The sequence below is a fragment of the Ambystoma mexicanum genome, chromosome 8, assembly GCF_040938575.1.
Source record: "Ambystoma mexicanum isolate Mex_15411 chromosome 8, UKY_AmexF1_1, whole genome shotgun sequence".
Classification (NCBI taxonomy): Eukaryota; Metazoa; Chordata; class Amphibia; order Caudata; family Ambystomatidae; genus Ambystoma; species Ambystoma mexicanum.
In genome coordinates this window covers 334,593,161-334,611,383 of record NC_090929.1, presented here as the reverse complement: position 1 = coordinate 334,611,383, position 18,223 = coordinate 334,593,161, and the positions used below count along the sequence as shown (strand labels likewise).

Here is an 18,223-nt window from a genome sequence, read left to right as displayed (position 1 = left end):
CACTGTCTCGGTCTGCTGGCTGGCCTCTGCTGTGCTGCACGCAGCCCGTGGTGGTGTCGTGTTGTGGCTGGCTGACAGGGCCCGTGGCAAAAATCATCATGCAGGGCAGGGAGGAGAGGCTCAACTAATATCCTTTCTCTCCAGAGAGAGAGGGTCACATGTCACACGTCCAATGGCGGCACATAGTCTGTGCCGGATCAGCCTCATCCCCAGCCCCAAGTTGCTTTCAACTTTGCAAAGTGCAACAAATTCGTTGTTGTTACTTCCTGCAAAGTTGAAAGCAACTTGTTATGAGACTGCACTTGGTTGGTGCCCCCGTGCCCCCAGGGCCGGGCCCAGGTCAGCCCAGCCCCCAGCCCCAGGCCAGCGGCCCTGCAGGCAGGAGGCGAGCAAGCCAGCCAGCCTGAGGCTGAGCCTGGCTGCAGTAGGTGTTGTAGTTGTAGCCGAATTAGCATTTCAGAGGAGCCGGGGCAGGCCCGAGCGGCGACTAGCAATACACGCCGCGGCTCCCCCTGGAGTGGCTGCACCATGTCAGCGGCCCTACCCCAGGGTCCAGGCTACTTGATCAGGCATTAATAATATGCATGCATCATAATTATGATGCATGCAAATCACCAAAGGAAGGTAACAACTTGTTTGTTGTTACCTTGCTTTGATGAATAATTATGCGCACAGCCCCAGCCCCTCCTGCAGAGTGCCAGTTTCCATCACTGTATAGGCATAGAAGATTATGGTCGCTCGCCTTGGTTTTAACCACGTCGAAAGATGAAATGATAGACAGTAGGGCCGATGAGGCGTAGATGTAATCTAGTGTTGCCTCCGAACCACGACCTTCCCATGTTGGATACTGAGCTAAATTCCCGAAAGTGGCGGCCACATTGAACAGATCTTTAGATTTCGTCAGTACTGACCAAGCTGCACCCCTTTCTTCAGCTTTGGTTCTCGTCGGTTTCTTTCCGCATACTGCGTTCAGGTCGCCGCAAACATATAAATGGACTTCAGAGTGTACAATGTATGCTTTGTCGATTTCTTGTTCGACCATATCTAGAAAGTCCTTGTTTGAGATGGCTTCTGGGTTCCAGTACAAGTTTATGATTATTGCTGTTGTCGAGACAGATCTGTTATATAGTGTATCCCAGTACTTCCATTTTACTTGTACTGAAATCATCAGGAAGGAAAGTGTCAGGATTCTAATCATTTTCATTCCATTGCCCATTCTAACTGCAGTTATCAAGCCCGAGGAGGGTCGGCCTTTCGGTCCCTTTTTAGCTGTTGCAAAGGCTATTTCGAAACCATCTAAAATGGGTTTTGTGGTAAGCCATGTCTCTTGAAAACACATGATATCGAAAGAGGCAAAGTTCATGTCACCCCGTACTGTAAGGTGCATAAATCCCTGAGTATTCCATGATCAAGTTTAGCTAGATTTGTAGTTGGGCATCTTTTCGAGTCGTCGTCGCCAGAGTTCTTGTTGACAATGGATTGCTATTTTTCTTGGGGGCCAAGAGCTTTCGGGAGCCATGCCCACATCTTTTGCAAAGGATTAGATTTTTCCTTGTCTTCGTTGCCTTTTTGTTCCGGTTGCACCTTCTGTGTACTTGTTCTTTTAGTCGGCAATGATGGCCCAGCTGGTTTTCTGTCATATTTTGTCACTTCCACCTCGTCACTTTCTTTATTATTCATTGAAGGTTTACCCCGTGGATCTAGTTTTCTGGTATTTTCTTTATGAAGTCTTCGCTTTGGCGAGTTTCTCGTCGATTTGTTTGCCCATGCTTCTTGATATTCCGTATTACGGTTCTCTTGAAGGTGTTTTTGTCTCCTAGCCTCAGGGGATCTATCGTTTGAGGAGTTAGGAGTGGGGTAAGTTGGGTCATCCCATTTAGCTCTTCTCTCGTCACCAAATTCACTTATGTCATACAACACAGAGAGCTGAGGTGTACCAGGTGAATAGCGCGTGAGCAGTTAGATTTTACGGCGTCAACTTAATTAAACCTGAAAGGTGAGGCTGCAGCACCCTGAGGGAAAAGCGGGCACCTCAAACCCACTTAAAAAGACAAATGGAACATGGGGTGTTCCCACATTATGGATGCGCTGCCAGCATGAACAATTATACAATAGAAAAGTACTCTTGCACACTTCCTGTACAATGTATTAAACTGAATTAACACAAAAATAAAAGTTTTGAAAGTTTAATCTTCATCACAACCGATGTGGGTTGTGACGTGACAGAGTAATGTGCCAACACGTGTTTCGACCTCTCTCGGTCTTTCTCAAGGCAAAACTCGTGGTATATATTACTAATGTTGGATATCTCGGGTCTATTCTCACGTCCTAATATTACGGCACAATAGGATTTAACGCAGACGAGAGATTATTGATGACATGCCATTTCAGGCAGGACGTGTATTCTGAATCAGAATGATTGAAGGTTGCATTGATATTTTTCCAACTTTGGTAAAAGAAGCTTTGTAGGACGTGAGAATAGACCCGAGATATCCAACATTAGTAATATATACCACGAGTTTTGCCTTGAGAAAGACCGAGAGAGGTCGAAACACGTGTTGGCACATTACTCTGTCACGTCACAACCCACATCGGTTGTGATGAAGATTAAACTTTCAAAACTTTTATTTTTGTGTTAATTCAGTTTAATACATTGTACAGGAAGTGTGCAAGAGTACTTTTCTATTGTATAATTGTTCATGCTGGCAGTGCATCCATAATGTGGGAACACCCCATGTTCCATTTCACTTATGTCATAGCCCATTTTTCGGAAGTCTTTCAAGGAGTCGCGCAGCCTCTGTTTGACAGATTTTGAGGAGATAAATAGATAGGCAGTTGCGCGGCGGCCTTCATGAATCGGCTCCACTATTTTCAAATCTCTCGATTCCACTGGTCTTAGTTTCGGTATGCTATGTAGCAACTCCATCACTGTTCTTCTATTGAGGATTACATAGTTGTGGCAGAGGCCGATTTGTTCAATTTTGAAAGCAGGCGGATCTCTAGATCGCATTTTAAGTGGTACCCATCGTCCTTTATCTTCTCTTTCTTGTCTTTTTCCATTTCTACTTGCTGTCTGATCTTCTCGCCATAGATGGTTCTTGTGTCTGTCTTGGTGCTGAGCCTCATTTCCGTATGTAGATGGGAGATATTTCTCTCCCCGCCGATTTTCTAGATCACTAGCTTTTGTAGAGTGTGGTTTTTGCGAACCTTGACTCGGGGTCTTATACCCCTTCTCGTCCTGTTTGACAGGACTCCGGGTAACAGAGCGAGTAATCTTCTTACAATGATCCTTCGATGGTAGAGATAGATGTTTACCTCTTACTTCTTTTGATCCTTGCTCCGATCGGGATTCCGCTTTGTGGACTCCTTTTGTCCCTTTTTCCATTGATGTCTCTATAAATTCTAGGGAAGGAGGTTCGCAAGATTGATTCAAGTTTTCGAGAACTTCTTCCATCAGAAGATCTTCTGTAGATTTTTAAGTGTTAGAGACTTTGGAAGTCTCCATTTGATTCGTGCCAGTTGGGGTCAAAGCAGCCTCTGGGATTATTGGAGTTGAGCAATTTAAATTTGCATTTGGGCACACTCCATCACCATAGTTCTTCCTCCTATCTTTGCAGCTCTTTTCCTGCACTGGTAGGCAGAATATCAGTTGCTTTCCCTTTGTTTCAACTGGTGTCGTTGGCAACTTGCGATCAGCAAAAATGGAGAAGTCTTTGTTGGTAACTGCTTCCATATTCTTCGTTTGTGAGTTCTTTGAGTTATTCACTAGTTTGGGGACTTTTTTTTCAGATGCAATGTTTTGGGCCTTCTTTGGTCTGTGTCCACTGACGGCGCCATCTTTCTTTTGTGGATTGTCTCGCAGGTGTGTTCTTGTAGGCTTTGACCTTTTAGATGGCAGTTGGACTGGCGAAGTTTGCTCGATTATGAGCAAGTCCGCCTCCTCCGTCGACTTTGGGGGGGATTGATTTTTTTTTGGGACGTAAAGCACGGTTTGAGACCCCTTTTCGATGCTTGCCGATATAGAGGCCTTTTTCATTCCTTCTGGCGCTATCGGCCAAGGACGTCGTGTACCACCTTGTTTTTTTCGTGGTCCACCGCAGTGACATACCCTTCCAAATATGCAAGCTTTGCATGCATTGTTGTCAGTAGAGAGAAATTGTCTTTTAATGAATCATTTATGGCTTCATAAAGCTTGGTAAAGGGGGCCATTGCGACCGCCACCGCTGCCATAAGCGTCACCATATCCAGTCTTTTTTCTGGTGATTTCTCGGGCGAATGGTTTTGTCCGAGGGTTTTTCCTTTGTCCCTGCTTGGCGTTGTTATTGCAGATAAATTTAAGTCATTTGCCATTTGGTTTGCATCTTCGACTGAAGCACTCTCCATAAAATATTTGGGTCTTGCTTCATCATTATAATCAGTGTTTTGTATTTTGTCAGCGACAGGTTTTGCGGTTTCCAGGCTAGCCATAGGGGACTTGATCTCCACTGTAGTTGATGGCGTCTCCACCCCCTCCCGTTCGTCTGTAGGCAAAGCACTGGGTTCCGCTTCATCTTTCTCTTCCACGCTGTGAGATAGATTTGTACGATTTCCTATACTGGGATCACCCAGGTCTGGTATCGATGCTGGAGTCGCAGATTGTAAGTCTTCTAAGCTGTGCACCACTTCCAGCTTCTCACTGTCAAGATTTGCAGTTTCCAGGCTAGCCATACCAGTCTCAGTCTCCACTGTAATTGATGGAGTCTCCGCCCTCTGCCGTTCGTCTGTGGGCGAAACATTGGGTTCAACTTCTTCTTTCTCATCCATAGCACTGGAAGGTAGATTTGTGTGATTTTCTATGCTGGGTCCGCCCAGGTCTGGCACCTGGGCTGGAGTCCCAGATTGTAAATCTTCTGAGCTGTGCACCACTTCCAGCATCTCGCTGTCACTTATTTCACATATGTTTTCGAACGTTCTTTTTCTGTGATTCACAAAAAATTCTGCCACACTTTGAGGCGAAAAGATGTTAGTTGCTTGTTGGCTTTTTGTTTTTGTACTGTCTATAGATCGCCTTATTGTCCTTTTTGGTCTCTGTTTTCCCTCATTGTTGGAATCAAGTCCTTTAGACTTGCCTGGGAGTGTTGGTGCACTTGTCGATGATGTATTTGTCAAAGTTTGTTTTTTCGTTTTCAGCGTGGTTTTCAGTTTTTTACAGCACGGTCCTTCATCAGGTTGTATGTCCGGTGATTTTGTTGACTGGCCGCCGTTTGGGTGGCTTGTGTTGCCCATGGTCTCATTGGCTTTTGATGTAACTGTGTCTGCTGACCCTGCTGTGGTCGACGTGCTAGGAGGGAGCGGATGGATTTCCACTGCCACCCTTGCCAGTTTGCCTGCCAGTTGGTCATGTAGGCAGGGAGCTTTCTGCAAAAGTTCACCCTGTGCATTTTCCGTCATTGTCTCACACCGATCATCCACCAGGGGGCCCTTCAGGACGGCCACTACTGCCAAGACTACACCGTGGTCCATGACCTTCTCCGTGGGTTCCTGTTCCGGGAGCCCCACCCTCGGGAGTTCCACTAGGTCCGCCGGCGCCTTAGCCCGCGGCTTTTCCCGATCAGTGGCTTGCTCCCCAGGACTGGCTCCCCCCATCACCGCCGAGCTCGACGCCGTCCGTCTTCCGACAGGCGGCGGAGCGTTCGCGGTTAACAGGACAGGGCCTAGCCCGTGGGAGATGCCGCCCGGGATCTCCAGCAGAGCTGCGGGTCGCCCAGGTGAGTTTGAAGTTGTTTGGACCAGATTTTGGCGTATGGGGAAGATGTCCACTCCCCGCCACTCTTCGTCGTTGGTGCACAGATCAGTGTGCTGGGTTCCCAGTACTGGGAGTGTATTTTTTGCTGTCGCCTCCTCTTTTGACCAAGTTGTTTTCGGACAGAAGCTTCTGCTACTCCCAAGCGTCGATATTGTTGATACTTGGCTCATAGCAGGACTCTGTGTCGTTGCTGTAGCAGTTGGTTTGGTCTGCTTTGAATATAGCGGGCTTTTCTCTGGGTTTGAAGGCAGTTTTCGGCCCACTTCAGCTCGTGTACGGGACCATGAACTCCTTTGCTGAGTGTCTTTATCACATAAAGTCGTAGTTAGTGAAGAAGTCAGAGTAGCGTCCCCGGCGTCCATGGCTGCCATAGACTGCCTGAGACTGCTACTCTGCCGCTACTCCGCGGCCGTTCCGCGGTGTCAGGGAGCTTTTGAATGGTGGTCAGGTGGTCAGGAACAAACACAGTAAACAGACTGAAGAAAAGAGTAGCCTGCAGTCACTGCCTGAGACTGCTACTCTGCCGCTGCTCTGCGGTGTCAGGGAGCTTTTGAATGGTGGTCAGGAACAAACACAGTAAACAGACTGAAGAAAAGAGTAGCCTGCAGTCACTGCCTGAGACTGCTACTCTGCCGCTACTCCCACCTCTGGTATAGAAGAAACCCATGCCCAAGGATTTCCCTTTTCCCTCCTTCCAACCTCAATTCTGGTATTTCACACCCAATTAGCCTAATGGCACGATAATCCGAGCACCATTAAACTTGGCAATAAGAACACTTGTTCTCACAGCACTTAGAGGTAGTAGGAATTTGAAATAAAATGCAACATGAGAGCATCCATTATTTGCTTAGGCGAATTTGCCTATGCAGAAGCGGAAACACGGCTAGATGAGGTGTGCCCGTTCCAGAACATTGCAACAGACACATCTGTGGGTTAGATGCCAAACATAGTGTCTCTGATGGAAATGGCCTATTCCTCTAGTCCACCCCTTCTGGCAGAGAGGGAGTAATGAGCTTCCAGGTGTCAGTGAATATATCCTTTTGGAAGTGGGGGCATGAGTGGGGCCCTTCTGCCTGACAGGGCAGAAGAGCGCACTCCCTTCTCAGAGGCTGGGCCTTCCAAAATTGGAATTTCTAAAAACGCTACAAAGGCTTCCATTTTCTTATGTAACACTGTGGCTGGAGTTAAAGCATACTCATTGCCATCACCATGGCCATCCAAATTGTCAGAAAAGCGATCAGCAGGGTTAGAGGAAGGGTCCCCTGAGGAAGTCGAGGAAGGATTGGAGGTGGAGCATGAACAGGAAGAAAGGATGAAGAAGGAAAGCCAAGTCGGTTGTCTTTTCGATGAGGAGCATGTAACCCTGGACTTGGAATGGTCTTTTACCCCTCCTTTTATATTGTTGGCGAATCTTACCCTTCCAATATATTGCATCTTATTTTGCTACTGCAAACATGCTCTATTTTGCCTAAAATAAATTGGGTGTGAGCTTTTTTGTAGTTCATTTGGTATATATTCAGTATTATGTACAAAACTCTCACAGGCTAGAGGCAATTAATACACTTGTTTTATAGGTTGATATTATCATAGAGTCGTGTACATGTGTAAATACAGTTGTGTAGCCCTTCTTATCATGGAAAGATGTCCTTTCTTTCCTCCTGATATTGGGTTGATCTATTCTTAAGTCAAGCAGTGTCTTATTGTTCTCTTCCAATTCTTGACAAAAATCAGTGATCTATTGAGTTACTCTTTAGCTGATCTTGTTTTCCATATTTTTTATAAATTCTTAAAATATTGTTGGAATTCTGCTGCCTACCTTTGTAACAGCTCTGGGTTGGATTCCTCAAAACAGGGTTATCCCCACTCCCACTTTGCAGGTAATTATTCGAAGAGGTGTGCTCTCACCACTTGCACAGCTTCATCTTGCTGACCTTTACCAATCTCTTCAATGTTTCTTGTATTGCGTTGTTACGCTTAGCATTGGCGGCAGGAATTAAAATTAGAATTTCCGGATCAAAACATTATTGCTGTTAATTTGCTATGTTTTTCTTACATCTAGTTACAGATATGCTTACTTTTAAAGATCAATTCTTAGGTGAAAAACAAGGCAGTGTTGGTATCTTAATTAGACAGAAAATTTAAATATTGAATCACCTGATCAGCCGCACAGTCAAAGGCAGAATCACTATGCCCCAATCTGCATAACTTGGCAAATTAATAAGAGAGAGAGAAACAAGGCACTCACTGTCTTTGCATACCAGAAGACTGAGGGTAAGGTGCAGGTCCTCCACCTCCTCGTGTCTCACAGCGAACCTTGTGTCGGGATAGTAGGGTGGACACATCTTCCAGACTTGTGAATGTAGATTAGTGCCACAGGCAATATATCCTAAACATGAACAGTGATGCCAGTAGCAGGGCATGGTCCCGACACAGAAAACCAGTCAACAAAGAATCTGTTCAAATATTTTGTCTCTCAGATTTCAAAAGGAAAGTGGATTAACATTATCCTTAATGTTATTTTGTAATCAACCTTTTTTGAAACATGTACACAAAGAGTTAACTGTGGTGGAGGAGATAACCCCATTCTACTTGTGGGTTGAACATTTCACTAAAACCTTCAAAGCAATGAACCACAGAACATAAGGATAAAATGCTGAACAGTAATTTTATTTGAAGAGTTCATTATTGACCATGTATACAGTGGATTCATTATTCACGTAATAAAAGCAAATGTACACTTTTTGATACAAATGACAGAGGAAAACAAACAAGCATTGTCCTTGTGTACATGCGAAAAAGATTCATAAATATTTATTTATTGGAAAACAAATGTGGTCGCTTAGGGCAAATAGATTGCTATTCTATTAGGTTTTTAACAATTGCAGACACATTAATAAGGTTTAGTGACACTTGGCTATACTCTCCATCAAAAGTCTTTTTAAATTTAGACGCAAATACATTTTGAAAGAATACAGAGAAAAAAAGAGTAATAAAGCATTTAACATTGTTACAAAGATGGTAACATTGGTCAAATGGGAGTAATACAACAAATATTTCAGGCTAAAGCATTGCAAAGGAATTCAATAGATTGGATAACCTTTCCTTGTTCGCAACTTCTGCACCTACGGCTCAACCATCACACCTTTGCTCCTCAGTACTTCACATTCGTTATTACAACATGTTAAGATGTGGAAGCCTCAACTTCTTAGCTGTAGCTGCTGTACCTTTAGCACTATCTACCTGCATTTTTCAGGAAAATTTAGGACCACATCGCATTTAGACCACTGGACTCTTGAAAGTCATCTGCCAGCTTGTCACAGCACCTAGGGCAGCAGCTCAGGGGCATGCATTGAGATCTACAAATGCTCGAATATACATAAATAAAATGACAATTTTATATTTCAATGACAAAACAGTGAGGAGATGCTTACAGTTGAAACAGCTCCCGTCTGCATCCCTAAATGAGAGATCTTATTTACATAAACTTAACCACTGTAACATTCTGCGAATGTCAGCAGGGTGAGAAGCTCCTATTGTTTACTGTCCATCCTTTAACACGTTTGTGTGGTTAAGTGAAGATAATTAATTAACCATGTGCTCTTGTTTTGAGCTTGCTGCACATATCATTTGCTCTCATAGGATCAATGGTCAACTAAGAAAAATAACAGCTTTTGGTATATGGCACTGGATAAACCTTCAATCAAAGGGTTTGGCTGGACTCTTTTCTCATTATCTGTTACCATTAGTAGATATAGGGACAGGACAGAGGATTGCATTACTAGATATAGGGGCATCATCCAGGGACAGATCAGAGGATCACACTAAGTAACTCCTGAAAGAGTAGGGTCGGAGGACATCATTGACATTGTCAAAACATTTTCAGACATGGATAACATGCACTGAAGACGATAGCCATACAATGCTGGCCTAACCTTTGTTAGACAAATGTTAAACCAGACACCATAATAAAATACAGCAACCCAAAGATAAAGGAATCGATTTAACCAATAAAAAGCCAAAGAATAAAAGAGTCCATATAACCATCAATGGCACTTTCACTTTTTTAAAAGCAAGGTATTTGCTCACCCAATTAGAACTGCCTGGAAGCATTTGCTTGTGTTTCTGATAACAGCCAAAGCAGAGATAATTCACTTGTTTGTGAATACAAAAGTCTTTGCATTGGAGGGTGGAGGGAGAACACAGTGCTGAGGTCAAACAAATAACTGCCTGTAAAAACGTGCAAAGACTCCCCTTAAAGTATAATGAGTTAAAGCACATCAATGATCAAATAATTAATGCAGAATAATACAACAACAATAATATGATCAATAATAAAATAAATAGTTTGTATTCCAAGGAAAAATAACCACTTCCTCTGAAGAAAAGCCAAAAGCAAACTGGGGACACATCTTCAAAAAGCAGAATCTGCCCAATAAATTAGACTGTGAAGCCCACCAATTTTGAGGATTTGCATTAAAGATAAAAGGAGAAGGTAGTTATTAGTTTGTCACTTTTTTAAAACCAAAATCCTCCCTTTTAATACTGTAAAAATGCTGCTTGCAAGACTATTAATCTTGTGGTACTCTCTCATTCAGCAAACGTGAGAACTGTTGTTCCCAATTGCCCACCTGTAACTCGTCATGCCTTACCACTGTGCAGGTAAATTCAAACAGCTTGCATCCACTGAAAGTGTATAGCCTCCTGCAGTGGCACTGAAGCCTCACCATATACATATATAGCACCTGAAAGAGCACAGCATCAAACTCATACAAGGTTGCATTATACACAGAATCCAGATTCCATGACAATGCAATCTCATAGTATTCCAACTTCACTTTCCAAAGCAGGGATTTTGGAAGCAGCTAGTAGGACCTCGATGCCTAAGATCTACTACCCCGTTAAAAGAGCAACTCCTAAAGTTCAGCTAGACAGGATCTAAGCAGTTTGCCCGCTATTCCCCTTCACATAAATTATTGGTGTATTCTACTAATACAAATTCCAATACTTAGCTTAAATGATTCCTTGTATCACAGGTGTTTCCACCAGATTCTATATTTGCGTAACTCACACTAGATTCGGCCTCTATGTTGTATGAAAGAGAAAAAGAAATAGGAAACCTTAACTAGCTCACCTTATTTGCAACATTACACAGTCCTTGCGAATACCTGAAAATGGCCTTAACCATAGCTTGCAATTCCTGCCCTGTGACATCCCCACAGTTATAGGGAGTGCCTCCAGGACGTGGGTGCTCATTCCTTGAGCAAAAGAGGATGTCCATGCGCTCTGCAGTTAAGCAGTTAATGTGAGTAGACACAATCAAAATATTCCAGAAAAAAACACATTATCCACCAAGAGAACAACTGAACATCAACAGCTTACAAATACTGCAATTATGCTACTTGTCATTTAATCCAGAAAAGCACAACGTCATTTGGTGGCACTGTGACCAAGAATTAAGAAATGGCATGTTCATGCAATTGAAATGGGTATCCTTTTGAATTACTCACCCCATCCCTCATGTTGTATTGCATTCCAAAGTATCAAAATCCCAAAAGAGATGACATTACAGTTTGGCTAGTCCAAATTCTGGTTGCTCACAGACATCTCAATCACGCATTAGAAAAAAGTCTTCCAAAATGGTTATAGGAGAGCAACTGTGCAAAGATCGAACACAGTATTCTCATGATGAAACGTTAATAGTCTGATATAAGAATGTGCACTTTTACCACAATCATATTTTATCTTTGAAGAACATGTCCCAGCACATTTCTCTTACAGAAGCTATAAAATATCTAACGAAAGTGGCTTTATAAATTCTACGGCTTTCATTTATCGTACAACGGTACGCATTCCTACCTCTTCCTTATCCTTTCCCCCTCCTATTATTCCCATCTCTTCTGCAGCTCGTAATCTGGGAATCTTTGATGCTTCCCCTTCTTTCTCCACTAACATTTTGACTGTCCGTGTTCCTGTTGCTTTCATCTTTTTAATAGTTGCAAGTCTTGTCGATATCTCACCTTCAAGGCTGCTCCTTATTTCCTCTTTAGCTTTTTGCCACCTTTCTTTTATTGCTCTTCTCTCCTTCTTGGTCACTCGCTTATCAACTAGTCCCTCTTCGTTCCATCTACCACTCTGCAGTTCGCACTCTATATAACCAGTTTTTCATCCACCTTTAAATAGGAATTTCGTGGGAAAATTTGCTATCAAAAGCAATATCAAATCATGTGCATTATGAGACAATCAGTCCAGTTTTGGAGGGATTTCTCTCTTAATCTTGCAGCGAGAGACCTATATTTCAGGTCATCAGCCGCTGTTAAGGCGCTGGAAAGATGTCGATGCACATCTGATCATCCCCCAGGTTTTCACAAAGCTTTTGATATTGTGCTCTTACTTTAACAATATGCATTGGACTGCGTGATTTAATCCTAACTGGGTGATTCAGCACAGAATCTCCTACATAGTTTCTATGGTAAAAGTCTGTTCTGTTACTATGTTGTAGGAATGGAAGAATGCAAAACTTCAAGCTTGTGGCCCACATATAGTAATGCAAAGGTTAGTCTGTCTCAAAGAAAGACAATGGTGAATATGCTCCATCAAATTTTACAACCTCCACGCAAGCTTAACACTGCTTGGGTACTCTATTCAAAGCACATGTATCTATAAAACATCCAATATTGGAAAGGAAACGCACACTTCGTGCCTTAGACTGGGGTTCGCCAGCGTCACAATGTTTTATGAATTCACATGCAACCTCACTATACCTCCATGCTGAGGCCATGAATCGGTTGGGGGGTCCTACTGCACTTGCATAATCTAAGATTGGTTTAGTAACAGGAACATTGGCCCACGCAGTCAGTTGCACATCATGATAAGAGTTTGTTCTATTGACTAATTGAACCTAAATTAGATATGGTTCCCCTTCGGTTGTCAGATTTCTTTATCCTGGATGCAAATGTAATTATTTAATATGCCTTGCTTTTTTCCCTCATGTTTAATAATTGTAGTTGATACTTATGAACCATACGTGTTTTTTTTTGCTTTGAGCAACTATTTTGCAGAATTCCTTTTATTGTTTGTCCATGTCAGGTTTCCATTGGAAAGAACATGCTGGGACTTGTTCTGTGGATTCAAACACATTTGAGATAAAAGTTGCAATTAAGAGCAATTCAATATCAGCCATTTCTTAAAGTAGGACAATAATGTTCAATCTCTTCACGGTAGGTGGGAGTTGCACGGGTTAGGGTTTATATCCAACTCTGCTTTTCTAACCCCATACTTGGTGAATCTAAAAAATACTACACATACACCATCATTTAGCTTTTCTGCAGTAGATATAAAAATGTGCAATATAGCCTTTCCTCCATGGACTGCTCATGGAACCTTGAATTAGGTGGGACCGGGGTATCGTGCTGGCTAGAAGTAATTCACTCACTTCATGGACTAACCAACTGCTTGCTCCAGTGTAGAGGTGAAGCCCTTGCAAGTCTTCAGTGACTAACTACAGTGTAATAATGACAGCAATGAAAGCAATGAAAGCAATGAAAGGACAAGCTGCTTGGAGCTGCCAGGTCATGACTGACTGCTTCAGCGGCTGAGCGAGAGTCTGTCCTCCAGGCTCTGTTAGGTGGGGAAGCACTAGGGCAGCAATTCATTTTGTCTCCGGAGGTTAGGACAAGAGCTGAGTGAGTGATGAAGGAAGCCCAGGTATGGCTAAAGCTGCACGCTTCAACCAGGAATGCTTTAGTGGAAAATCCTTCAGCAGTTTCAGTCTGGCAAACTTAGTTCCCAGGGTGGATAAACACATGGATAAATGCAATGCAAACATTCTCAATATAAACGTGCTCACTGTGTGCTAATTCTACAATTGTAGAGCCTCTAGTAGAAGCAGGCTCAAGGTGACAATCTCCACGAAACATATTGATAGAAATAGCAATATCTTAAAATCAAACAAAATATCTCTTTTGCACAAACAAGCAATACACTTATTTAACCAACAAGATAAACGTACATATCCATTGCCAAACAATTGTGCAGCTAACTGATCAACAGTCGTTAAAAACCAATAACCTTTCATAGCTCCTGCCCAATCATCTGTGCAGGAAACGTTCACTAACCTTTCCAAATTATAAGCTCCCAATCACTCCTCTCATTCCATACAAAGGTAGAGCTGAACCATCACATGGATCACAATCAGTCAACAGGCATGATGACAGATTCGACCGTCAACTACAGTTACCAAATACAGGTAACGGACCATTAGCTACCATTAAAAAATACATGTTCAGGTAAATCACCTTAAATATCTTAAACGAGAACCTTCTAATCTTTCACCAGTGTCTGAAATGCAGTATGACTGCACTATCAACTAGATCATAAAGCTAACCTTTTAATCAGGCTGCTCTCCATGCCGACAAAAAATAACCTTCTAACCTCATCACATGGCTTTCTATTGGGATCAGCCTACTGATCTACCCCCTTCTAGACTATCATTAAAAGGACTTGATACAAGCTAGTCTAGCCTTTATCTTTCCATTACCTATGAAGAATAAAGGTCCAGAAACCCTAGACAGTAAGTTTCTAGTCTAGCCTCACTTACTGAAAACCAGTTAAATTGTGCAATACCCTTATCACAACTAATCTGACACTCTCCTGCACTTTAAGATCGGTGTATGCAAACAGCCCAACACCAACTATCAAGTTCACCCTCACAGTCTGAACACTATTATAATTGGAATACTACTCCAAACAGAAATATTAATCTCTGATTGGTCTTCTTTCTCTTCTTAATCACCTGTGCAGTTATATGGTTATTACCTTGGCCAAAGACATTAAGGTAGGTACAGTGCTCTGCCCAGTTTCAGCCCCACAATATTGGTGGGGGTGAGCGGGAACAGAAAAGGGCCGGTGATCAGATAAACAGAAAAATAATATGGCCAATTAAATCATTACTGATTATGGGAGGATACAGAAGAATGTTCTATGGAAACCAGAATTTATGGGAAGATAGTGATTCAAAATGGAAAACTGTCTTTGCAGCAACATTCTAGTGATTTCAATAATCAGTCTTTTTTGCTCAAATGTTGAAGAACCTGTGAACAATGTTCGATATTTGGTCCTAAATATGCCTGAATTTGTGGTACTACATTCTTAACACTACAATCAAGAGGTTTTAGACAATGTCACCTTACCATTTTGTTATTCAAAACCCATTACTAATGAGTCGTATTTTAAAAATAGCATTATGAATGACATCTGAAGAGAAATTATGATAATGTGTTCTGCACTTTAATCTCTGCCTGGACCTTTGAATTGGGATCAATGTTTTCTTTTTATCTTGTTTTATTCTGACATGAGCTTTGTTTGATGGATAACGAAAATGTTTCATATCTATGTGTATTTCTGACTGTTTCACTACTTTAACACAATAGAGTTTTATTAGTTGATGGAATTATATTAAGGGCAGATTTACAAAGCTTTTTTCCAGAAACTCTGATGTATACACACAAGAAATTATAATGTATGCATTTGTTAATTATGAAAGATGTATAAAACACACAAAAACATGAACGCAATAGGTGCAAATCAACATTATGCCTGTAAATTACACAATAATTGTATTACAGACACGTAAATTGCAAGCAAAATCAGATTAAGTCAGGTGATGTATCAAGAGGGCTCCAAATGCATGCAGTGCCAATTACTTTGGAACACATTTATTACAATAATCTGCATATTTAGATACACCTGAATGGTAGCCAAAACTGTGTTATGGTGTACCAAAATACCAATTTTTCAGCAGAACTAGGAGATTAGGAAGAGGATCAATTTGCTTAACAACATATTTTTCAATAAGAAAAAGATACAGATTTCCAAAAAAACAAACCAGAAATATTTGTGATTCACCAAACCATTTATGAATTACAAATAGTTGCGGTCATGAATTAAGTAGGTCATAATGTATACCTGTTTTTGCACTCTTGTTTATTGACCCCTTAACTGTGCAACCAATATCTTTAAACCACTTCAACTAAATAATCCTGCACAATTACTCTTCCATCAAGCCTCAGCAAGATATTCGTACGCTTTTCTTTTAAGCAGGCTGGATGGCAGCTGGCCAATTGTGCCACTAAAAAAAACACTAACTTTTCAAATAGTCCATGGTAAGTGTTCTGGTTACATGCTTTTTATCAGCATGCCGAGAAGAAAAATAGTGACAGCAGCTTGGCGTTAAGACACCCACCTTTCACAGTTCCTTGTACCTTGAGCGAACAACAAGGCTAATTTACTTTAATGGAGCTTCAGTGCTATAGGATGGCTTTTGAGACATTGCTAACTTTGAGAGGGTGTATATCTCTTACTACTATACCCAGATTTATGTGATCACTTTGGAAATAAAATACTGAAGCCCAAAATGCCTTTTTTCTTTATACCCATTTCATTGCATATATATGTGGGGAGACCCCCCACAGCTCCCCAAACCCCTCCCTATATTTATTATCCCCCTAAGCTACCCCCACACATATATGCAGCAAAATGCAGCATTTCAAATTCGGTATTTTGGGCCACATATACCCTATACTCTTCCCTGCTTATGATAAATAGTTCCAAGTACTCTGTATGTAAATCTTTGTATGAACTGCTTAGAAAATAGTAAGTGCAGAGTATTCAGTTGCATGGTGAAAAGATACCTCAGTAGGCTTGTCTTTACAATTACTTTTTCAACAGGTAATCATTCCGTCGTTCCTCGTGATACTTTGTCAGTGGCCTCATTAACAAGAACATTGAACAGCCCTACTTATCCCATCCTCCACCCCAATTTCAGAAACCTTAAGGCCCAATATGTTCTCAAATGTTTGATTAAGTATAACCTTACCTAACAAAGGTGATCCAACCCTTATTAGATATTCATTTTTTCTAACATTGAGTTAACAGCTTGTTGTCAACTATGATTGGTGCAAATCAAGTCAACGTACTTTTAGTAACTAGTGCTTTGCTGCATCTTCAGAGATGTCCAATTTCTGCCAGTTCTTTAAGGTAGATTTGCAGGAAAGAGTAGTTTTGGAATCTATGTAAAGGATGCCACTGAACAAACAGGAGTTACTTCTGTAGAACAATCGCCCGCATCGTATGCTTTTCATTGACATTTAGGAAATAAGATGCACGGGAAGGGCTGTGTTAATGCTGTACTTCCCTAGAAAGCAGGTATGTTATGGATACTAACCAGTAAACCTCGTGAGCACTATTCGGCAACAGCAATGGATTGAAGAGCACTTTCATTTCGAATAAAGTGCCATCACATGCACGGAGACCATGCACAGAGGTTATGGCAAAGCAAATATAAACTTCAGATATGCCATTTTTCTATCCCATTTAAACTATTCAATATTGTAATCTAAATGTGATAAGTGAACCTTATCACAATAAGATATGTGAGGCTGGTAATAGTGCAGATACTCCCAAACAAAAGCCCACAGAGCTATGAGGTCATCTCTACATGCAGAAATATTTCATGTCACTGTATTAAAGTCACACCAGCAGTTCAATCAGGACTTCACAATGGAAGTGCTATGAAATGTTTTAGTCTACAATGGCACATTCTGGTTCTCTCTCTAACATAGTGTATGGCAACCTGATTGTTCTGTACTCCTGCTGACCGTAGGACAACTTTTATCAACAACACACACTACATTCTATAACTCTAAACTACTGAAACACACAAAACAGCAAGTATTTCTGACGTTTATCCAGTGCCTTCCTCTGCTAATTTGAGAGAACCATCACATGGGCACCGTTTTCTCTGCCAGTATGTCTTTTTCCAATTGCTGCTACACATTTCAGCCATCGATAGTGAAGAGCATATAGAACAAAACAATCCAGATAGTTATGTAGTAAATAACCCACGTAAATCAATACTGTATTTTGTATTGCTTTCCCCATGCATGACGAAGGACACGCAAACAGATGGAAAAAGCAGTCTTTCCATCACATGCAGCAATATTTCTTATAGCAATAGTATAACATCAACTGTCAACAGCTTGATTTAAAGGCCTGTAAGATCAACAATGGCTTTGATGAAGATGGTGTCTTCACGCATATATGAGTTCTTTGACTCAAGTTTTGAAATGGGGCAGAAGAGTGGGCATCCGCTGGCAATGTTCATGTCACTGACTGGTCGCTGGAAAGAGGAAGAAGTGACATCAGGTCTGAAGGCATCTATTATGTGCTCGCGATTGTTCTGATCCAGCAACATCAAAGTAACCTGAAAATGAAACAATGTGAAAATGAGACTGCAGGTTCTTAATCTATAATACAGTGCAGGTTCACAGAAATACTGGATTTTTACTAGGAAATATTAATTTAGCCAAATGTACAAGTCATACTTTTGTAAAGTTTGATACGTGACTCATTCACAAGGTAGATGTGGTAAAGACAGTAAGA

The 18,223-nt window shown here is 41.6% G+C and overlaps 1 protein-coding gene across 8 annotated transcripts in view; it reads right to left on the bottom strand.

The window, feature by feature from the left end:
• Nucleotides 1-8,431: 8,431 nt before the first annotated feature.
• Nucleotides 8,432-18,223, bottom strand: part of TRAF2 (TNF receptor associated factor 2) — a 1,562,837-nt gene continuing 1,553,045 nt past the window's right edge. For 7 of the 8 annotated variants that reach the window (XM_069609765.1, XM_069609762.1, XM_069609766.1 and 4 more), the window contains one exon: nucleotides 8,432-18,044. In XM_069609765.1, coding sequence (XP_069465866.1) covers nucleotides 17,826-18,044 — 219 coding nt within the window. In that variant the 3' untranslated portion in view covers nucleotides 8,432-17,825. The remainder of the gene's footprint in view (nucleotides 18,045-18,223) is intronic. The other variant, XM_069609769.1, reaches the window with a different exon arrangement.